This window comes from Sturnira hondurensis, unplaced genomic scaffold (assembly GCF_014824575.4).
Source record: "Sturnira hondurensis isolate 20B ecotype Veracruz unplaced genomic scaffold, ASM1482457v3 Scaffold0013515, whole genome shotgun sequence".
In the NCBI taxonomy this organism is placed as follows: domain Eukaryota; kingdom Metazoa; phylum Chordata; class Mammalia; order Chiroptera; family Phyllostomidae; genus Sturnira; species Sturnira hondurensis.
In genome coordinates, this window is record NW_028086146.1 from 599,048 (window position 1) to 623,895 (window position 24,848).

Here is a 24,848-nt window from a genome sequence, read left to right on the forward strand (position 1 = left end):
GTTCTTGTCGTGTGATTAAAGGATGATCTTTCTAGGCCTTTATTTCTTTTCTGTTAGGTGTGACTGCTTTGACTTTGGGCTCTCTTACTACAAATGGGGGAATGGGTGTCTGCTTAATTTCCTCTAGGGATGGGCAGAAACTAGGGGGTTGAAGTGGGTCCAAGTGGCCTGAGAAAAACTCCATGTCAACTGTTCATATTTTATCACTTTTTATGTTGAAGCAAAAAATAAATTTTTTTCTGAGTTACACTGGAAAATTTCCCAACAAAGGTTTTGCTATAGAGAATGCTTTTTTAGTAGCCTTTCTTTCCACCCCAAATATAGATTCGACTAATATAGAAGCATACAAATATAGAAGTATGGCAAATTTAATGTAATTTTATGATGCTGTAGGCAGGCTTGATGGTAAAAGTGAATGAGTTTGAATGAGTGAAAAAAAGTAATTACACTTTAATGTTATATTGTGATAAAGAACAGGATACTTCCCTTAACCCATTTTAAAATATTTTATTTATCTACTTATTTATTTTTAGAGAAAGGGGAGGAAAGTGGCAGACAGAAGTATCAATGTGTGGTTGCCTCTTTAGCACCCCCTACTGGGGACTTGGCCTGCAACCCAGGCATGTGCCCTCACTGGGAATCAACTGGTGACCCCTTAGTTCATGGGCCAGCACTCAATTCACTGAGCCACACAAGCCAGGACCCTTATTCCATGTTAGAATAAGATTACGCACACACACACACACACATACACACACACACAACCCTGCTCCTGGTGGTGACAACTGCTTGTGGGTCCTGTGTCTTTAACTGAGTGGCTCCATGGAGTCTTAAAACACACTACCACAGGCCCTGTTTTGCTTCTAGCAGGTATTTATTTTATGTCTAAACTTCATTTTATTTAAATTCTGAATTTAGTACTACACAAGAATTTGCATGTGCCTATTAATTATCTATTGTAGAATTCAGTGCCTACAAGGTGTAAATTAGGCACACATTTTGCAAGATTATGCACATAATTCTCTTCAGGGTATTTTAACTAAGTTGTCCTCTCCGAAGAAAAGACGCTGCCTATGGCCACGCCACCCTGTAGACACCTCATCTGGTCTGATCTGGGATAAAGACGGTGCTTAGAAAGTTGCTCAGAACATTGAGAGAGAATTTATAGACTAAATCTACTACTCTCTTAGGCTTCACACATAAATAAAAACAAACGTAATAGTGCCAAAAATCAGATTTAATCCTTATAGAGTATTTTTATAGAGAGAGAGATCTGTAACATCACTGGATTTGGATTCAAAGACATAGACTGATAAAAATATATGTAAAATTATTTTGGTTCAGTCCATTTTCATTAAAAAATAATGACTATGTAGTGACCACTCACTCTGTGCCTGATGCTGTCTGAAGTGCTGGCTATGTATAATTTTATTTACTCCTCGTGACTCTAAGGAAGGCATTCACACCAGGCCCAAGTCACAGGATGGAGTTGTGATGACTTAAGCGCACAGCTCAGAAGAAACTGGAAATTGCTTCTGTGCTGGTTTGAGAAACCAAAAATAATTAACCAGAATAAAATAAAATAGAACAGAACAGAATAAAATAGTATAGAAAATAGCCCAGGGCATCACAGATAGGAAAAGAATTATTTTGAGACTTTTGTTTTAAATACACATATACATATATATGTGTGAACTAATTTTGATGTTCAAGTACATCCTCACTCTGGGTTGTGGCCTAAATATGCATATATAAAATAAAATGTGAGCTATGTGAAATCAAAAGCAGTAATAGCAATTTGATTCTAAAGGCCTGAACATGACAGCTTAACGTTAGAAAGCTCTGTATAGTGACTGTGACAGGTTGAACAACACATGTTGGCCCACAGCTGAATATTCTATTCCACTTCTATTTTTTCAATTCATGTTAAAAGAAAAAAAACATTGTAAGATCAATCCCCTTCTTTCATATTGATAGAACTCACAACAATAAAAAATAATCAAACACAAAATCTCATTTATTTTTCCCCAAAGCACAAAGGAACTCACTCTGCACATAAACAATAAGCAAATCATACAAATATTGAGAAAAATGTCTCCGTGAATACATACACATACATATCTATTTATTCTTCAGAGCAGTAATCAGGTGTTTAACAATAATATGAAGTGCTTTTCAATAAAGAATGCTTTCTGACAGGCCTTCACTGCCACGTAACATCTGGCACTCAGTCCCTTGAACCCTGAGAACTGGGAAAGCCACCTTGGAATTTATGTTTCATTTCATCATTGGCCTGTGAACTTTTGCATTTCCCTAAATTTGAACCAGAACTAAACCCTCAGAGCTTGATCTCTCACACTCAGAGCTGTGAAAGCAACAGGGAGGAGAGCCCAGGCATGCACACGTATGTGGGGACCCAGCAGTGTCCATGCATTTGTGCACCTCGTTCTGGGCTTTTCCTTTAGAGACACCCAAATGTGCTGGGGTTCAAAGTCGTACCTGAACTGTCTAGGTCAATCAGAATCTGCAAATGGCTCTTGTAAGCCTTCAGGGGAAAAAACCATTAATTATTCACAATAATCCTCACCATTGAAAAGCTGTGTCAGGACATTGCCCATGACACATTTCTTAGTTCACCTTTAAATAACTCAGAATACTCTTTTTAAACATCTCAGTGTCTCTGGCATCATCATCAGCTCTAAAGAACAGACAATGGAAAGATGTCTGGAAGGCCGCAGAAGCATCTGATTCTGGATCTCTTCCACGTCGACTGATACGGCGTGCCTTCCAGCTTGCCCTTAAGGCTTTCTGTATATCTGGTTCTGAGATGAAAAGAGTAAAAATAGGAAGAGTTTGGAAAGCAGTGAAGTTCCAAAATATGTCGCTGGATCTCACACCCATTGTCTCCTCCCTGACATCTCAGCTGTAGGTGCCAACAGCTGAGATGAACACCCAATCAAGGGCACACTTTAAAAGCAGCTAAGCCTAATAGGAGTGTTTTCCCACCACTTTCCTTTCCTAACCCTGCAGGATTCCCACAAAGGTAACAAAGGAAGTCAATGGGTTTTGATGCTCACAATATTAAATTAGAAAGACTTCCTCATGGCATGAAGAGAGTTTGTTCAAAGATATTCTCTTAGATTCTCAAACCTTTGTGATGGAATCAGAGAAGCTGGGAGAGTAAATAAGAGAGCAGAGTCTCCTTGGCCTCAGTTTACCATAACTAGGACATCCTCTCATGCCCCCACCCCATGCTTCGTTCCCTTTTGGAAAACTAAATGTATCTCAGCTGATTAGCCTGCTTTTGTGTTCTGGTGGCAAAAAGATTTTTAAATGTATGACTGAATACATTTTGGCCTGTTGAAGTTCAGTCCATTAAAAATACCATGAAACCTGAGGCAAAATAGTGTAAGGTGAAGTGAGGGATCCGATTAGAAGTTTTAATTTTTTCTTAACCTGTCAGAGAGCAAAATATTCAAACACAAAGTGACAAACAGAATTGGCTTGGAATACTGCCTCTCCACAATTCAGAAGTCAACCCACATCAGACAAAGGCAACATTTCAGAGTGCAGGACACCCGGGCCCATCATGTACAGCTCGTGCCCAAAGTGTGGCCCAAAGCACATGCAACATCGGGAACATGACGCTTGGAGAATAAAGCCCATTAGTTTTGAGTGATTCAGGAAGATCAGAGCACATGTAAACATTACAATACACTCTGTTTTTATTAGAAAGGATGCTTAAGTTTTAAACATATTACCAGGGCTCAATTTGACATTTGACAGGGTAGTTGTTGTATATGGCCATTTTCCTGTTTCCAACACTGCACTTATTTATATTTACTGTATATGAATACTAAATCTAAACGAAAACTGAAGTTCAGCCTTAAAATGTACAACCTTCGAGAAAGTAAAACCACTGATCTTGTAAAGGCTGGAGACAGCTGGTGCCTATCGGTGGATCTTGAATGACTCCTCCAAATTCATAAGCTCACTCACGATGTGGGTTAGCCACCAGGAAACTGACTTCTTTCCACATGGATCCAGAGACAGAGCAGAAAACACACACCGGCACTGAAGAGGAACGGGGAGAAGTTCGGTGGGCCATCTCTGACTTGGCTCAGCAGTTAGGAATTCTGGAAAGACAGCTACTGAGACTAGAAGCTGGATTTACTGAGTTGCTTAATGTCCTAAAATCCTGCTATTAAAAACAAAAATGTGTTCTATCAATAGGTGTAGTTATACATGACCAAATCTAAAAGTGTTTCCAGCAGGAAAAAAAAACTGAGTAAATTATCGCTGAATTAGCATGATTAGGTAAGAATAAAAATTATCGCACTAGAGGGAGAATTTTCTTCTTAGTTCTGTGTACCTGGAGTTAGCGGCATAACGTAAAGTTTTTGACTATAAGACAATGGTAAGAGGTCAAACCTAAGCCTTTGGTACGAGTGTTAGGAAATATTAAGAAAAATCTCCTTTTCCTTCTTAGTTTATATTATTTGGAATCAAATGAGAAAAATATAGTATTTAAATAACATTCACATTCCTATTTCTTAGGGATTTATCATAGTCATAATTGTTTTTTAATTCTAGGTTATGGGAAAGGAAGCATAAAAATATTCTTTGTTTAATGTTTCTAGATATTTTAATGTTTCTAGATATTTTGCACAGAATAAATCCTATTAATATAAATAGTAAGTGAGAAGCCTATATGTTTTTCATTAAACTAAAATTCCAATGCCCTAAAATCATTAGGAGTTATGAAGACAATGGGATAAAATTGAAAAATAGAGTGCTTTCAATATTCAGGGTTTAAAGATTCTAATATTTCTTTTAAAAGGATTTGTCCTTCATTTGAAAGTTTCAACAGATTGATCCAAGTATGAAATTGCCAGCAACTACGGCTTAGATCTCGGGGAGAAGAAGTCATGGTGAGGAACCGCCCCCTCTCACTGCTGGCAGCTTCAGAACACCCAGCACTCGCTCCAGTTTGTGAAGACTTCAGTCTACACAGCAGTGGGGGATGTTGCTCCTCTAATGAAACTGAAGTGATAACAGCATCACGCAGTTATATGCTAAGGTGATTCAAGGTACAGAAACATACAACTATTTATGCCATGTAGCTATATGACTAATATTCCTAAGAGACTTTAAATCTTTAATGCCCAACTCCTGTCGAACACTTTGAAGTAAGGAACTATATTAAGAAAGCATGTGGCATTCAGTCTCTGACAATTCACCCCAAAGAAGGCAAAGCACAACAATAACAAATCGCTGAAATACAGATTCCGTTAAATACAAATTTCCAGAACACACAGTCAATCTTGGAAACACGTTTTAAAACTCAACAACTTCTTCTTTTAAATTAGTAAGCTCAGTATATAATTTGCAACCATTCTGAAGTGATTTTTTCAATGTTTGTCCATAGTCTAACTTTTTCTCCCTTGTAAAAATAGACTTGCTGGTTCATTTTCCATATCTAATTTTCACAGTTATTTGCTCAAAATACCTAACCTGCTAGGAATATCTTTCCTCTCCACATTTCGACATACGAAATAGATTTTACTTAAATCTCATAAAAAGAACAGCACTAGTAATAACATTCTTATGCTTAAACTCTAAGTAAATCTGAACAGCTCAAAAAGGAGAAATTTTTAATCTTCCCAACCATAGAATTGAAAATCAGTGCAACTTCCTTCGATTTGTCAAGCGCGTACTTTAAGTAGACACAGAAAGAGCTAATCATCTCGAGAACAAGGTACTAATTTTTGACTTTCTAACTCCGCCTGGGCACAAGGGCGGCGCAGAAGCACGTTAACCAGGAAAACTCGGAGATGCCGAGGGTCTTAGACCGAGCTTGAGAAGGGAACCACGAGCTTTCCGCCCACATAAACCTCTTCAATATTTCGGTCATCTCCTGAAAGAGAAATCAGGGAATCATTTATAAAGTGCTTTCGTGTCAGTAAGTAGTTTAATTGCCCCTGAGAGGGATTTAAAAGCAAGCATACTTCTAAGACAGAACACATAAAAAGCTGCCTTTTTTTCTCTCTCTCTCTGATTGTTTACAATATGGACAGGGAAGCATGACCAGTAGAAGATGCTGCATCTAATTTGAGGATTGGGATCTGAATTCTGCGCCTACGTCAGAAATCACATAAAGTTGAATTGACCCTCGTCGCTGTCCTTTCAGCTGGAGTAGTTTGCCTTTCCAGCCCCAAATGAAAGGAAATACTTATCTTTATATCCCAGAAGCACACTCGGCATGGTAAGACGAAGGACCTGCGAGAACTGAGCTCAGAACACCCAGCTCAGTGTTCTGAGTGTATTTCTCAGTGTATTTCTCATGAAAATACAACATGCATCTCTTCTATTCAAGTTCACTCAAGACTCAGAGCTCGCTCAGCCGAGTGGGAGGCAGAATAGCATCTTCTACACGTTACTTCCCCCCTCAGTGCATACAATAGACTGTGAGTACTTGAAGAACCCTCTGCCATGAGACTCCACCACATCCTTCTCATGAATACAACATGGTAGGGCAGCCTGGGTGTGGAGAATAAGCATAAGAGGTAGAGGCCTGATGGTCTAGAAGACCATGCAAATTTCAAATCGTGTCTTTAAATGTTGTGCCATAAATGGGTTCTGTGTGAAGAATTTTTTTTAAATCAAAGCAAATGATCACACACAGGTTTAACACATGGCATCATAAATGCAGTGAGTCATACCCAAAAAAGAGACATAGGAAGATTTTATTTAGCATAGAGACATATTTCTACCTACCTAGATAGAGAAACTTCTGGATAATAGTCTAAAATAGAAAATAAAAGTAATAATGAGAATTATTTTATGCATTTAGAAAAGTAAATTCACAGGCAATAATGGGTTGGCAAAACACAGAAATACAAATTTATTAGTAAATGGTAAAATCTATTTTGATTAATGAAAAAGAAATGATCTTTTACATAAAAAAATACTGGCTATTAACAAATGTTTATCTATTGCCTAAAAGTTCTTGGTATATAATCTTGAAATCCTTAGAAGAAAAGTGTTACATAAATTAAATTAATTAATTTAATAAAATAAAGCAAATATTTTAAGAGGTGTATAAGAAAAATAACTGGATGAATAGGACTGAGCCCTATTCCCAGAAATCCACTGTAATAAAGAAGTAAAAATATAAATAACATGAAAACAACAAATAACCAACCTCAAATATCCAGCATCTTTCTTCTAAAAAACCTAAATACATTCATTATATTTATATATTTACTTTCATACATGGATCTATTTATAAATGGTAGTTAATTTTTAGAATAATTCAACATCTTATAACAAATTATTATTAAAGTAAGAAGAACCTCGCTATTTTATACATAGGGAAATATTTTATAATAAAAGGAACAAGGTAATAAAACCCATTTTTTTATAATTAAGAAAATCAATGTAGCATGTGGTGACGAGTCCAGACTCTGGAAGTTAGAAAGTCCTGGGCTGAAATCCCAACTCTGTCTACTAATTACTAATTACTAATTATGAGTCATGAGTCCTTTAGGTAAGCCACTTAACCTCCCTTAAGCTTCACTCCCCCACAAATGACATGGCTAAATCAATAGTACCTGCTTTCATAAGGGTTGTTCTGATTATTAAAGAAAAATTATGTATGAAAATGCTTAATGCCATGCCACCTGGCAAGTGTATTCAATAAGGGCTAGCTATATTATGGCTTCTTATAGCCAATACATTCAAATACATAAATATATTCAAAATGTAAATATTCTGTTAGTACCATTATTGCAAACATTGTTGTCATGCAATTATACCTTCCTTTTTCTTTATTTTTATTCCTGGTACTATTGCAGATACCCTCACTTTCCCCTCCTTTGCCCACGTCCACCCAGCCCTCAACACCCCTTCCCTCTGGCCACCACCACGCTGTTGTCTGTGTCCATGGGTTATGCGTATATATCCTTTGGCTAGTCCCTTCCCCTTCTTTCATTCTGTCCGCCCCCCCCCCACTCCCACTTTTAAGATCTGTCAGTTTGTTCCATGTATACATGCCTCTGGTTTTATTTTGTTTATTAGATTTTGTTTATTTTGTTCGTTAGACTCCACATATAAACGAGATCATATGGTATTATAACTTTTTAAAATCTAGCTTTCCTTTTAAGATTCTCCTGCATTCTTTTAAAATGTTTCTATTTTGTTTTCTACAGGGAAGCTATTACGATTACTTCATGAAATGGGTGCTTTTTGATGAACCTTTTTTTCTTTTTACTTACCCCAGAAACATCACCAACTAAATCCCCACAAAACAGATCAATGGGAGAGTCAGATGCTTTGGGGTTGATCAAGAGGGCATCAAATTCCTTGCCCACTTCGAAGTTTCCAATGTCTTTATCCAGCCCCAGGGCTACAAGGTGGAATAAATGAATAAACAGTCAGTATTTTGAGTCATCAGACCATGCCAATGTCCCAGTTTGCAAGGACAGAGTCTGCCAACATGTCACTAGAAAAAAATTAGTGTCTTAATAGTGAAGCATTTTATTCCAACAGGTCACAAGACTTTGCCTTACAGAAAGCAGAGTAAGCAAAATCTGAGAACAAAAACAGTTCCATGAACATAATTCTGATGGTATCTCTATTTTTCAGCTCAGCACACTACACAATTCAACTGGTCTATGACTTTCATTCATCCATCTAAGAAACACAAAAACTGATAAAATACCTTTCGCTTTTTTCCCTCCTAGTCCCCCCACCAACACTCCAACTCATTTCCTTGTCCTTCTTGTTCTATGAAATAGCTGAGAAGATCTATTATCATGGCCATGAAATGAACCTCAAATAAATAAAAAATAATGATCTTTTTGCACATTTATCAACACAGGCATATCCATCATAAGTTCCTTAACTTAAGTTCCATAAGTTTAAATCTTTGGAATAGAAAAAATTCACTTCTGAAAGTAAATGCATGCTCATAACTTAGGAGTTCCTATCCTTTCAAAAGCAGACCAATTTCTTTGCAACCTCAAAGATGTTTTTCTGGTTGCCAGAGAAGGATGGTTTTCTAAAATAGAACATAGGTCAATAATGTCTATTGATTTGATCCATCTCATAGCTAAAATTTATGTTCCATGAGTATTAAATGTCCAAGAAGAACATTTCTTTCATTGATACGATTTAGTTTCAAAAGATGGGTGTAGTTGGCTTTCCTGGTCAATGAAGTTATTGAATCTTGAGCTCAGTAAAGCCAGTAATTTGAGTAAGGTACACAATGATGTACCAAATGGAAGCACACATCGAGGGGGGCCAACTGGAGTGTGGCATTATTTATTTCAATTTTTACATGTGTTTGTTGTATTCTATCACATTGGGGTGTGGTCCAATGTGAAAATATTGGATGGCATATTCCTGAGATGATATCTGGTACATTATATTTCTATGTACAGATATGCAGAAGTCCTTGGCAATGCTTTAATCACTGACTTAGAAATCCTACTTATTCTTAAAAGATTATTTAAAGATTTATTTATTTATTTATCCTTAGGGGGAAAGGAAAGGAGAGAAATATCAATGTATGGTTGCCTCTTGTGAGTCCCCCGCTGGGAACTGGCCCGCAACCCAGGCATGTGCCCTGACTGGGAATCGAACCACGATCACGTGGTTCGCAGGCCTGCACTCAATCCACTGAGCTACGCCAGCCAGGTTAAAAGGTTATTTAAAAGGCAACTATTTTATTTTTAGAAAAGAAAATATTTTTAGCTAAAGAATTCTTATAGGAAAACAGAGGTTCAAAAATAATTAGAAATGTTAAAAGCTGTTAGGTGACTTCTACTAATTGTGTGTTGAAGGACCTAATGTAATAGAAAATTGTTGGAAATGCCCTCTTCCACTCACTGGCCCTCGACAAAGGCACATGACAAGTACAAGTTTTTAATGACTGTATTCAACATAAAATTGTTGTGTATTTAATAGGTGAGATAACCAGGTTCATTGGCCAGAGTTTGGTCATACATAAACTAACTGAGCTATTTGTTAGAACATGGAGAGTTCAGGCATACACTAACCAAAAAAGACGTGAATTTGTAAATTGATCTAAATTCAAATTATTGCAGTAAGGCCTAGCTGAGCTGGTGAGCAACTCCACTGCATTTTAGAAAACACCATTTTCTGCCTTTGGAGCAAATGTTGGCTCTATGAAGGTCATTTATGCATATCTTGAATATAAAGGTCATGGCAAGCCAGGAAGAGGCCACACTTGAAACAGGGATCCATTCATCTCATTTCAATCAAACTCTTGTAGAGACATGAGTTAAGGAGAAGAAATTCCATTAACAGTAAGCCAAGCAGCCCAGAAAATAGATTTGAAAGCTATACAAAGTAGAAGTTATTTGGTAAGTCCCCCATACTGCCAGCTTGATCAGACACAGAATCCTCATGAAGTAAGTCACAGAGAGCTTAGAATTTTTTTTAAAGCAGCACTATTTAAATACAACTCTTCTGCACCAGGAAAATAAGATGGTTGGCCAACTGCTTGAACTCAGAGGTGCAAACACAGTGGTGGTGGGTTTGGGGAGCACCACACTTATTAAAAGCATGGTGATATAAAACATGGAACTTCACATATCCTATGAATTGGAAATCCTATGTCTTGGAAATGCAAACAACATGACCTCTGCTGGTGTTTCTTGAAGGGTTCTTTATGCCCTGGCTAGGTAGCTCAGTTGTTTAGAGCATCATCCCAATATGCCAAAGCTGTGGGTTTGATCTCCAGTCAAGGCAGATACAAGGAGCAACTAATGAATGCATAAATGAGTGGAAAAATAAATCCATGTCTGTCTGTCCCTCTCCCCGTTCCTCTCTCTCTAAAATAAAAAAAAAAGGAAAGGTTCTTTATGGCCTCCATCATAGCACTGAACCTTCAAAGAAGAGCCAGAAAGTTTCTCTTCCAAGGATATTCTTGGTCTCCATCATTCTGTATTTTTCAAGATCCAGGGTATCTATAATATATATATATATATGTATATCTGCATCTGCCTCTATACATATGATTTTATTTCTCACTAGCTACCTAAGATTTCATGCTATGTTCACTATTATCCACCTAGATTGCACCATAATACTAACGTGACTGAAAGAAATATGATTACCTATTTCTTTTTTTTTTAAAGATTTTATTTACTTATCTTTAGAGAGGAAGAGAAGGAGAGAGGGAGAGAAATATCAATGTATGGTTGCTTCTCATGAGTCCCCTGCTGGGAACTGGCCTGCAACACAGGCATGTGCCCTGACTGGGAATCGAACCTCGATCGTGTGGTTCGCAGGCCCGCACTCAATCCACTGAGCTACACCAGCCAGGGCTGATTACCTATTTCTTGTTCCATGTAAATACAGTTACATGTGAGATGGGAAAAGCTGATGAACAATATTTGCATATGAAACAACTATATTTTGACATCTTTCTCCACTTAAAAGAACTTAGGTAATTAGCGTGCTTAATTATATAAACAAAGTACATACTCCAGCTGGAATTTATACATGGAACTATGGCAGTGGGAAGGTAAGAACTTCCACTCTGGCATCAGATTTCAGGTTCGGATCATGGCACTCAGTGGTCTGACAGCTGTGTACCCTTCCATCAGGTGCCTTGTTGGTGAAATGGAATTAATAACAGTGTCTATGAAGTAAGTAACATGTATAAAGCATGTTACATAGAGCCCATCAGAGTAAGAACTATCGGCTATTTTTTAAAAGATTTTATTTACCTATTTATTTTCTGAGAGAGGAGAGGGAAGGAGAAAGGGAGGGAGAGAAACATCAGTGTGTGAGAAACACATTGATTGCCTCTTGCTCACCCACAACTGGGACCTGGCCCACAACCCAAGCATGTACCCTGGCAGGGAATTGAACTAGAGACTTTACAGTTCACAGTCCACTGCTCAATCCACTGAACCACACCAGCTGAGCTATTGACTATTATTTTCACATTAGTATTATTATCATTATCTTCATTGAGGCCAATAGAGAGTGTTACCTGACACAATGGAAATACTGATTATTTTAAAGAACTTGTATGCATGTGACCAATGCAAATATCCATTAAAATAATTAACATGGCAACTGTGTATTAAACATCTCCTCTTCCAAAGACAGAGAGCTTGCCAAAACAGTTATTCCTCCACAACATGCTTCAACATATGCTGGACTTGCTAAGTTTTGGGTTTGCTATGTGAGATGCAACAGTCATGAATATTGGATTCCTGCTGATACCATTATCATGTTCCTCATGGTGCATCCAAGGACACAGATCGGCATGGTTGTCTATTGTTAGACAAAAAAATAATCGTTACCTTGGCTGCCTCCGAGAGTAGCTAGTCTGAATACTTCTTCAAAGGTGAGGCCTTCTGTATTGATCTTATTAATTACAAGGATATCGGAAGTCATCATTGCTGTTCTGAACGCATTGAGCACGGAAGGTGAATAACCACCAGCCACATCTATGGTAGACAAAATAAAGCCAAAACAGTAACCTTGTGAGACAAATGGAGTATTAAATATATAAGTTTTTTTTTATTTTTCAATTACAGCTTACATTCAATGTTATTTTGCATTGTTTCAGGTGTATAGCACAGTGGTTAGACAATCATATACCTTCCAAAGTGATCCCTGCAACATTTCATGTAGCCACCTGGCACCGTGCACAATAGTAATGATTGCAATAGTAATATTACTGACTATCTTCCCTATGCTGTACTTTACATCCCCATGATTATTTTGTAGCTACCAGTTTGTATCTCTTAATAGGTTGAGTTTTTGTTTGTTTTAGTGACAGATAGTCAGTCTTTAATATACTTCAAATAAAATATCTTATCTGTAAATATAGAATAGACACAGGTTAACATGTAAAGGAACTCAAAGCAGGCAATTAGTATCAAATGTACACCTGTATTAGTTTTCTAGGGCTGCTGCAAAGAATTCCCACAAATTTTGGGTCATAAAGGAGTAGAAATTTATTCTGTCCCAGCTGTGGAGGACAGAAGTCTTAAGTCAAAGTGTTCGCAGGCTCATGATCCCGATAAAGGCTCTAGGGAACAATCATTCCTCACTTCTCCCAGCCGTGGGTGGCTCCTAGCAATCCTGGGCCTCAGCACTGTATCTCCAGTTCCTGCCTCCATCCTCAAACGGCCTTCTCCCCCAGGTCCTTACGTGACTCTTCTTTCCTGTCTCTTAGAAGACATTCACTATTGGATTTAAGAATCACGTTAATTCAGAATGATTTCATCACCTTTATTACATCTGCCAAGACCTTCCTTCATTCCAAACAAGGTCATTTTTACATGTTCTAGGTAGACAGAACATTTTTTCAGGGAGGGAGCTGGGGAGGGCACAATTCAGTCCAGTGCAATGACCAATGGTTAATGAAATTAAAAGAAAAAGTTATTTCTGAATATCCCTAAATTCTCACAGAAGTTGGTCAAATATGTCTGCCTAGTTATAAAGATAATTTAAATAACATGAGATTTAAAATAAGCTCACAATTCTATGCTCTTATAATTTGTCCTACCTTTATTCTAATTCAGATGAGAGCTTTGAAAATTAAGAAAGCACTTCCTTATAATAATTTTAGAGGCAGAGCTTTTAGAATGAATTGATATATATTGGGAAATTCATATATAAGTGAGCAATGCTGATGTAGACCGCTAACATGTTTGTTAGCATCATTAGATGAGGAATGAGATCTTTCATAATTTAAAAAATAAAGTCCCTCATATTTAAATTGAAATACTACCTTTGACAAATCTAGAAGAACAAGAAAAAATGTAGAAGGTATTATATGGGTTTGAATAAATAAGCCAAGTAAGTTAGCATGTTTTATTAGGAGAAAAGTATAGGTAAAAAATACACTTTCTATTTCAAGGGTCCTTTCTGTTGTTTCAAAGTATGTGTGTGTGTGTATGTATGTGTATATATATATATATATATATATATATATATCAAAAGTAATTTCTATATATATTATATATATAATATTGCAAAAGTAATAGCTTATTAAGTAACAATCCTAAACTTATGTTCAATTTTATGTTCACTGTTTTCCATGTCCTTAGATAAACTTTCATGAATTTTTCTTTAACCAGAACAGTACTGCCTGAGGATCATCCACTTTCTTCACAAGTTTCATGACATCTATTTACATTATTAGTCCATTATAGTAGCCATCTAGTAAACCTTCATTTTACCATAGCATTAAATTTACCATAGAAAACAAATGAGATTTAGGAATAATGCACATTAAGCTTTGAAATACTTTGTCTACTGTTTTTCCTTTATTGCTAGAATAGAAAAAGTTCAATGAAAATGCTATCACTATATGAAATGACAACATATAAAGACTGAACATATATTTCAAGACTGAACATAAAGACTGAAACAGCTAATAACAGAGGAAAACAGAAAAACAAAAGCAAGGCCATTAGGATTGTATGAACATGGAAGATTTAAATACTTGCAGTTATAAAAACATGTTATAGAAAATGTTATGGAAAGTCATATTTTCCTCTATATCTCAGCAAACTGTCCATATAGAAAGAGTAAGGATAGATGAAAAACAATGCTATGGAATTTACTGAAAAAATTTTCAGAGCTTATTATGTTGCTGCCTTATAGGATGATTTAATCACCCTGTCCTCTTCTGGTTGTTACATTAACAAAGGAACAATACTGTGCAGATCAAAGAATAAACCTTGGGCTGCATAAACCATGGCACATAGTCAAGCTTTTCTTCCTGGGATTTCCATTGTGACAGTAAATTTCTGATTGGTGCCCTGCATGGTGAGCTTGGTGGTTTCTCCTCCCTCTGCAACACATTAGTGAAGGCAGAATCCCTGCTTTATCATCTAACAAGAGGCAGTGTGAGGGGCTGAAAAGAGAGATAATGAACATCACATTTTATTCACCTGGTTTTAGACTGTAGATCTGTTTTTGATTTGTTGACCTTTGGTCAATTACTTACTAACTGTGAATCTCAATTTTCTCAGAAAATGGAAGCAACATCACCTATTTTAACAGTTGCTGAAAAATCCAATTAAGTAACACAAATGCTGGAGACGGGGATGAGGACTAAAGTATAGAAACTGCATGGAGAAATGGTGGAGAAAATGGATGCATTTTCCCAGAAAAATCTATCCTCAAACCCATGCCCTCTAGCATCATGATAAAGAGTAGCACTATTATTTGCTTACCAGAGTCAGCATAAGGACACACTATTTACAAGAGGACTCTAGCAAACCATACAAGAGTAGAAATGTGAGCCAGAGGGCAATGAAAACATAGAAGAAAATGATTTTATATGTATGTGTTCACTTTGTATGCATTCATTCATTTATTGACATTCATTTTCTGAGCACCTTCTATGTGCTTGACTTATTTAAGCATTCATAAAAAGACCTTATGGGCTCCCTATGAGCTAACCAGCTAGTAGAGGAGAAAGAAAAGAGACATATAAACAAACAAATGTTAACTAGACATTTTGTTCCATTAGTGTTAGGGAAGGTGGAAAGCCCATTTAGGCAGGATGGTCAGAGAAGACCTCTTTAAGGCAATGACATTCAAACTAAGAGAAAAATGAGAAGAACTCCGCCATGTAAAGAGAGATATAAAGGGCACTACAGGCACAGGAACAGAATGCACAAAGGCATTTTGCTGGGAGGGAGTGTGATTCATGGAGGGAATTTAAAAATAGCCTGGGTAAGGAGGTGAGAGTGGTAGGGTATGGGGCTGAGAGGTAGATAGGTGTCACACCATGCAGAGCTTTGTTGCCCTTTAATGAAGTTTGCCTATTCAAAATACCACTTAAGGGTGGTAAGGAGGAGGGCGTGCAATGGTCAGATGTCCACTGTGATTTTTTTCAAAAGAGGAGACTGGATTAGAAGGGTCCAAGATGAATGTGAGATGGACTAGGAAGCCAGTGCAAGAGTTCAGGCTGGAAACAATGGCAGCTTGCATTAGGGAGTGGTGGCTGATACGGAAAAAGAGTATAGATTCAGGAGCTATAAAGGAGTCGTGAGGCTGGACATTGCACTGGCTTAGACATGGGAGAGAGGTGGAAGGGAAGAAGGTCTCAAAGACAAGGCCTAAGTTTCCACTTTGAGAAACTGAATTCTCTGAAAAGGAAAGCCATTTAAAAGAACCAGGCTTAAACATGTTTTGGATATAATAAACTGTGAAAGACCTATGAGGAGGAGTCAAAGAGAAAGGAGAAACTAAGAAACTGAAAATACAAGTTTGGGATTCAAAGAGAAATCTGAGCTACATACAAAAATCAGAGTCATCTGCACACATGTAATCATGTAAGGCCATGTTTTTGAATGAAGTCTCTTAAGAAGAAAGCATAAAGGCAAAAAAGGAGAGAGCCTAGGACTGAGCGTTGAGTGGCCAGGGAGAGAGGAAAAGACCTTCAAAGAAAATAAAGAAGGGCTGGAGAGAGAGGAATAAGGGAAATAATTACAGTGTGGTTTCACTGAATCCAATATAAGGCTGTTTGGACAAAGGAGAGAGTACTCAACTATGGCTCAGAAGTCCAGGATCATAAATATAGGATGATGTCTTTTGCAGTTGGCAGCAAGAGATCACAGGGGTAATAGCGCAAGGGAGAAAGGACAAGGATCATTGCCATGGAGGCTGGGGCAAGAAGCCAGCCTGAAGTGAGTGGAGGAATGGAAGAGAGCCTAGGAAACGGTAGCAGCGTGGGGCTGCACTCTGAAGAGGTTTTGCTTTGAAGAGGAGTAGAGAGGTGGGGAGGAGGGGCTGTCATGAGTACAGCTGGTATAAACATTCTTGTACAATTCTTTTAGCAAACTTGTTCATGTCTCTCAGGTAAATCCCAAAATGGAATTACTGGGTCATGTGTGGATTAATATTTAAGTGTATAAGAAACTCCCAAAGAGTTCTCTAAATAGATTGAGCATCTACTCCTCTCCCTCCAGGTGTGTATGAGTCTACATGCTTCTTATGTTCTTGCTTTTTCTTCTTTCATTAAAAAAATTCTTTTCCACCACAACTTGTGGTATTTTTATAGTCTTCTTGTACTGTAAGGATGATGGCAATTTTCTGAAAATTTCTTCTAGATCCTGAAGTAAATTATGTTCAGAAATATGTTCATCCTTTTATTCTTCTTGATACTGCTTTCTCTTGTTTTGCAGTGCAGGTTGTAAAGCTTCCGTGGTTTTCCTCTAATACTTGAGCAAGTCCAGATAAGCCTACCCTTCTTATAGGTATGATAAATGGACTGCTCTTGAAACTGTTTTCTGTCCCTCATATCAGGTTAAACAATCTTCTATAGTCTACAAGTGAAGGGTAAATTCATACACAAAGGTCCTCTTTAGAAAATAGTGGAACACAGAGTGGCTACCACGGCAGAGATCCTGTAAAACGCATTCTCCAACTTAATAAGCAAATACATCATATCTAATCAAACATTTGTTCGATATACCAACATCGCCCTTTACCTTTCAAGCCAATCTTTGTTGACCAGTACAATGTGTCAGATACGTGCTAACCACTTCTCAAGAACTTTTTTCATTGAGGCCTCAAAACAAGCTTGTAAGATAGATATGATTACAATTGTTATTGTTATAGAAATTNACAAAGGTCCTCTTTAGAAAATAGTGGAACACAGAGTGGCTACCACAGCAGAGATCCTGTAAAACGCATTCTCCAACTTAATAAGCAAATACATCATATCTAATCAAACATTTGGTCGATATACCAACATCGCCCTTTACCTTTCAAGCCAATCTTTGTTGACCAGTACAATGTGTCAGATACGTGCTAACCACTTCTCAAGAACTTTTTTCATTGAGGCCTCAAAACAAGCTTGTAAGATAGATATGATTACAATTGTTATTGTTATAGAAATTAGAAAATGAAGTCTTAGAAAATTAATTTGTTCAATATCTTACAGCTAATAAATGGCAAGTAAAGCTTTACCTAAACGTTTAAGGCCATTGCTATACAACCCAAAATCAAGAACTAGAAGTCATGTGATGAATTTAAATTATAGAGACAAAACTCCCAGAAAATTTGAAAGCACTGCCTACCTTATTTTGTATGTCTGCTAAATTTTTCATTAATAAAGTGTGTAACAAAAAGTCTTGGCCATTCTTTTCTTATCCATTAAAGCTTTTCTGTTAAGGTAAAATGGCTGGTTTCCTGCATTACCATCTGTTACTGTATCTAGGTATTATACAATCTCCATGATTCAAATATTTAATTAGAATTTTTAAAAATCTCAATTCCATCATCTCTTTCTTATATAAGTCCCTTTAGCATTTCATATAATAAGGGCTTGGTGATGATGAAAATATGAACAGTGAAAGGACAGCAAACACACAGTTATTAACAACCAAACCTAAAACAAAAGCAAACCAAGAGGACAGCTAGATCAGGAGTGGAACCATAGAGATGAAGAACACAGGGAGGGTTAGAAACAGGGGGGTGGGAGGGGGAGAAGGCACAGAAAATAGCATAGATGGTAGGTAGAAAATAGATAGGGGGGAGGGTGAGAATAGTGGGGGAAATATAGAACCTAAAGAACTTGAGACACGTGGTTATAAACTAAGGGGGGGAGAAGGGTGGGGGAGGGAGTGTGCGGGTGGAGGGGAATGAAGGGCGGGAATAGAACAACTGTAATGGTATAATCAATAAAATATATTTTAAAAAAATCTCAATTCCTTTGAGTCACATAAAATTGGGGGAAACTTCTAAATTAGCATACCTATTTTAAAATATTAATAAACCTCTTTGAATTATTGTGTGTCTTACTGAGGAATTACTTAGTATAAAGTTAACTGAGACTTGAGTTATTGCAGAAAGTGATGACAACCATCTTTGTCAACATGCTCTTCAAGATCAGGGGCACGAGTGCATGAAGAATAGGAAAAAAGTCCTTGTGTCCACACTCAGTTTTAAAAAACATTTAGTTCCTTCATACACATTAATAAACACAGGTTCACAGTGGAGATGCCTAGACATTTGGGTCTAACACACATTTTCAAAGTGAGTAGCGCTGCGCATGCTCAGGAAAAATCATTAAAATGTACTGTGAAAAAAAAGAGATACCATCACTTTATCAGCCACTGAGAAGCAAATATCAAATTGCCCATGGAAAAGGAATCTCACTTTATTAAACACTGCTTAAGTGCAAAGCAAGTACTTAACATAACTCAAAGTTCTCAATGCTGGCATGGATTGAATTGGTGCTTACTATTACGGCAAGGTCAAACCATTTTCTTTTGAGACAGTATGTGGGATGGCACACTTATGGAAAACTAAAATCATACAAATCCACACTTTTAAAGCTTAGCCAGAAGGCCAAGACAAAAGAGAAAAAAACATCAAGGACTCTTTATAAAGAATCTCTGAAACACCTGAGAAGCACTTACCCTTTATAATAAATACAAATAATAGCTTTCAGAAGGTTAATGACATCAAAGAGTCTTCCCTTGTTTCCAACATCACTATTTTATTAGCTCAAGATATTAGTACCAGAAAATAAAACTAATTTTTAAGCATGGCACTGTAACGTGAAAGTTAGTCACATTAGGAAGTTATGCACTTCATCAGCCACTTTGCCGTGGCTCCAAACAGGGGACTACTAACCTGTACCCAGTCCTACTTTCACGTCATGTTTCAGCACTTCCAACACATTGAGAAAGCCGCTTCGGATCCTGCAGAGAAAGGAGACTGTCAGAACAAGGAGACCTGCACGGGTCCAACAGAAGGACACTAACAATGGTGATGGGGAGGCCACTGAAAACGGTGTTCTCCATCACATCAGCGCTAATGTGGACACCCCCCCACACATTCGTCAAATCAGACCATCCGAGTTCTGCAGTAAAAATAGATCGTAAAGGAGTTTGAACCTTTGCACTGAGCTTAATCTTAGGATGATACAGGGAAGCAAGAGCAAAAATGAAAAGCAGGGGATCATTTGTGAGGAAAGATAAGTGAAGAAATTAAATCTTATGATTAGTCTAAAAGTCTTACCCATCTTTATTATGTCCTTAACCAACCCATCCTCTTATGTTAGGAAGTAGAAATTATAAAGCATAGCCATTCCTGTCCATCTGGAATAATCTGTTACCCTGAATGAACAGCAACTTTCAAGATAAAATATGGGTGGTATAACTGGGGAACAGGGTGCAGGCTAGTGATTCCAGACCTGACAGTTCAAATGTGGCTGCTGAGGACAGTAGCAGCTAGGACAGGTGGTTCCTGAATTGAATTCTGGACCTTGTGATCCTGAGCTTAATAGATATGCTGCCCTTTCTAAGGAAATAAAGGAAGACTAAAGTGACCCTTAGAAGCTTGAAAAGATGCAAAGGTCAAAGTGGTCTGCTGAAATACACACGTAACTGTCATTTTCAAAGCCCCAATATACACACAGTAAATCTCTCAAAGTTGTCAAAGAAAGAATAGCAGTGACCATTTAAACAGAAATGTATCTACAAAGAAATTTAACTTCAAACCTTAATTTGGATCTTTTTTAATTTAGATGTTTTGTAACTAACACAAGGGATGTTAGACCCTTCCCCTACCTGGCCACTAGACCATAATTATGGTCACTAACCTGAACAGAGGCAGGGTTTCTGTAATGTGTTACCACTCTCAGAAAACTGGAAGCCCCTGGACACACTCCAGAAATAAATCACTGTGCCTCTTGTGCCCTTGCCATACTGACACTGATATATAACTTTTTCATTCACAAAGTCACTGGACTTCTGACTGCCAGCATCTCCAACTCTTTGCTGAAGGCTCACTTCTGCTGCTAGGACCCACTCTTCCCTGGTTTGGAGAAGGTCAGAAGCCCCGAGGAATCAATGCCTTTTTGCCCCACCCAGCAGGTGCCCAACAATAACTGATGAATGTGCGGGTATAACTAGCCCAAATCCCATACCCCTTGAGCAGAATGAGTTGGAGGTCTGCTTTGTACACTGGCTCCCTGAGTTTTCTGGAAGGACTAAATTCCAGGAGCCCATCCTGGTAACTTGTTAATGATGCACTCTTTACTGACTTCCTGCCTTACCTCACTAAAGGTGCTTCCTGGGCTCACCTCCCCAATAAACTACTTGTGTGTGAGTCCTCGCCTTGTGGTCTGCTTCTGCAAGAACTCAAAATAAAAAAACACACAGTAAAAAAAAAACTACAAAGTAACCCTTCAAAAACTAAAATCTAGCAGGAGCTAAATCAATGTCTTGAGTGAATATATGGATGATCCACCCGACTCTGCCTCTAAGAGGAAGCAGCTTCTGTCCTGGGATGACTAACACCAGCAATGAGAGCTCCTCTCTGTCTCTAACTCTGGACCATGAATTCTTGACCCATGAAACAGCATCACGGGGTCTATGAGTTCCCTGAAATTAGCTCCAGTATGTTTCTATCTCTGGGTTTTTTTTTTCTGAAGATCCAGGCCACAACTTTCATCAGATTCACTTGTGGATATATAATCTTTCAGAATGTAAACTCATAAATAAAGCTTTTGAATTCTGGTGAACTATAATAGGGCGAGGTCTCTTTTATCTGAACTGGCATCCGGCCAGATCCAGCAGGTGCATGTAATGTGTGTGGCACGTTGGCTCCCAGTAGCGCTGCATTGTTTCCTCTCGTCTGTTTCTAGTAGCTTGCACAGCACAAAGTAATGGGAAGTGAACACCCTCTCCCTGAACAGCTGGCTGGCATATGTGCCCTTTCAGTCTGAAATTCTGAATGTTATTGGTTTGGAACTCTTTCTGGTGTTATTCCAAGTTCCTGTTTGGTGTAAGCTCAGAAATTTTAAGAGATGTGGTGCTCTTCAAATGCATACTCGGCAAAAAAAAAGTCGTGTTTTGTATTCTTTCTCCCCACCACAGCAAAGGTAGTTGTCTATTTAGTCCCTGTCCCAGTCAAACATAACCATAGAAGAGAGATACTAGAGGAATGACAGAGAAAACAAAGGCTGCTATTTTGCAACCCAAACATTCATAATCTATCAATCAATAACTGCCTACTTACGATATGTTAGAATTGGGACAAGACGAGAGCGACGCTCCTCTTTCCTTGAGTACATCCAGTTCTTCTGCAGAAAGGTAGCAGCCATGTGCCATCACTGTCTGGAGAGAAGAGTGTTCTGTGTGGAGTTTACCGCTTAAAAATGCTTAAGTTAGTCCTCACTCACAACAACACATTATAGGGACACATAGAAGCTGTGACATCTGTTTCTGTCAGCACATACATGGAGATGTCTGTTAGCGTGGTAATGAGAACATAATTACCTGTCTGTATAAAATCACTCAGCACAAGTCACATCTCAGAAAAAGCCTGTAAAAACACTGGGTTACAAAAAGTGTCCACCAATTTATAGATCTTACCTTTTTCACTTTTTAAATCTATAAAATAAGGAGGGTTGATCCAGGTCATCTACAGCATAGGACATCCCTCCTATGATATTATGGAGATATTATGAAGATATTGTGGCTCTTTCATGTCTACTTTAGAAAACAACCAAGTTACTTTCTTTTCTAAATCTAGTGGGCATCTGGTGGGGCTGTGCTTATTCCAGTTTTAATCAAACTTTCTAGAAGTAAGCTTTCCTGTCTCAGTACACGGAAGCTACAGGAGTGATCCTGGGAAGAACTATTCTTTATTTCTGCCCTAGTTAGAGGTGCCCATGGTTGTGACACATACCCAAACACACTTTAGTTATTTCATCTCCTATATTTAGATTTTCATAAAAATTAGGAAATGTAATACCTTACAAGCATGAATTTAGAAATCAAAACTGATCCCAGAAGGCAGGCACTGTACACATAAGAGACTTCTCTTAATTTTTAGTCTTGGTAATATTTGTGGTTTTTCCTGAATAAGACTTCACTCTTTCAGAATTCTTTTCCCCTCAGTATAGAACTTGAATCTTAACAGCTTTCTCCTTTGGGAGGCATGGCTGGGTGGCCACAGAATTATTATTAAAATATAATTTTCCTAACCTCTGTGCCAATCAAATTAGCATGCAAATGGAAGGTTAATTTATTAATCATATGCAAATATATGGAATGGAGAGTGAAGATTAATGTGTAGCATTTATAAGATTTATGCTGAATATTAACCTTTCAAATCAGTCACATTCACATCTCCATTCACAAAGTTCCTAAGAATTTATTGGCTGCCATAATTAAATTCTTCCTGCCGCTTGTACATTTCATTGAAGGCCAAGGCCAAGGGGCAGATTGTTCTAATGAGGTCTCTCCTCACTCATATCAATTTTAATTACTTAAAAACGTTTGATTATAAAAACAATACACATTCATACAAGCAATCTCAGAGTGTTTAAAAATAAAAAGGAAAAGGTCCTTCTGCTCTCTTCCTCGGGAAGAATCGCCTTGAGCGTCTAATGTGCATCCGTGGGACATGATTTTCTGAGTAAGCTTGCGCCCACACCTGTGTGCACATGCCTCGAAAAACGTGGTGAGCCTGCACGCCTCATGCTTTGTGAATGTTGGATAAAATTCTAATCACGTATGTTCTATAATCGAAACAATCCCCAGTGAGAGCTATTTTTAACTTTCATATGGAATAAACATCCCTATTCATGGTCTTTACAGAACGGATCCTTAGAAATGACTTGTTGACTCAAAGGAACGCACATTTACATTTTAATAAATACCAGCAAAACGTCCTTGGACCAAATGACATTCCCACCCTCAGTGAAGCCTTTACATTTATTTACTGGGATGGAAGCTCAGGCCCACTTTAAACTATGCACACACACGGGTATGCACACTCTGAGTTTCACTCTAGCCTGAGAAACACAGGTGTGTCATAGAAGTCTGAAGGGCACTGCTGGGATTTGAAATTTAGGTACGAATGCCCTATCTGACACAGCTACGTCATGATATGCAATTTACCTTGTTTGTCAGAAGACCGTTTTTATCATACACATCTGTATAGTTTTTGTAATTGGGGTATAACTTTTCCACAGCTTTAACTTCATCAAGATTTTCACTTAGATGGCTCTGCAAGAAAAGAAATACTATTTTCAATTTTTAATATAAAATGCCATTAGAAATTATGCTTCCTACCCCAAAATGGTGTGGATGGTTTCTACCTGCCCATGTGAGGCACTGCATAGAAAGGTAAGGAAGACTGTACATGTGTTTCATTTAAAATAATCATATAAAGAAACTATGAATATGTAATTAGACAAACAGGTAATGTTCTAACCTGTGTAATATTCTTCCAACAAACTGTTTTCAAATTCCAAACTATAGCAAGAACACACAAAAATAATAAGTCTTCCTTGGAGAGAATTAAGAGTCTAGCTTTTCACCCACCTACCTCTTCTGGTGTTGGCCATTTAAGAAAAGAGTTCAGGGGAATTTGAATAAAAAGAGCTGAATTTTAGCCAAAATTCTGACCCTAATGTCTCAGGGTGAGTCATTTCTTTTCTTTGGGTGCCTATTTCCTCATCTCTCAAATGAAAGAGTTGGGGTAGATAAGTAATTTTCCAAATTCTTTTAGCTTTGGATGTTATTCTGCTAAAAATTCATGGAGATCTACTATGTAAAAGACGTAAACAAGCCGCCTCTCAGGATGAGGCAGGGTTGGGACTCTGGAAACCTGTCTCTATTCAGCCCCACTTTTTGGAGTCCAGAATAAGTTCTTCTGGAGAAAATAATTTGAAAACAACTAAGCTAGACAATCCTGCAGTCATCCAGAAAGAGCCCATAAAAATCCACATGCAAGCAGAGTGAGTGAGTCCCAGCTCCCACACCAGTCTTTCTCCGGGCACTGCAAAACCTGAGAGCACATCATGTGTTTTT

At 37.8% G+C, this 24,848-nt stretch overlaps 1 protein-coding gene across 1 annotated transcript in view; it reads right to left on the reverse strand.

The window, feature by feature from the left end:
• Window positions 1-1,996: 1,996 nt before the first annotated feature.
• The window catches only part of GDA (guanine deaminase), an 82,219-nt gene continuing 59,367 nt past the window's right edge, over window positions 1,997-24,848 (reverse strand). Inside the window, exons 8-14 of the mRNA XM_037061673.1 lie at window positions 23,934-24,041; window positions 22,045-22,142; window positions 19,654-19,721; window positions 12,345-12,491; window positions 8,277-8,407; window positions 6,778-6,805; window positions 1,997-5,917 (exon numbers count right to left, since the gene is read on the reverse strand). Of these exons, the coding sequence (XP_036917568.1) occupies window positions 5,847-5,917; window positions 6,778-6,805; window positions 8,277-8,407; window positions 12,345-12,491; window positions 19,654-19,721; window positions 22,045-22,142; window positions 23,934-24,041 (651 nt within the window). The 3' untranslated portion in view covers window positions 1,997-5,846. The remainder of the gene's footprint in view (window positions 5,918-6,777; window positions 6,806-8,276; window positions 8,408-12,344; window positions 12,492-19,653; window positions 19,722-22,044; window positions 22,143-23,933; window positions 24,042-24,848) is intronic.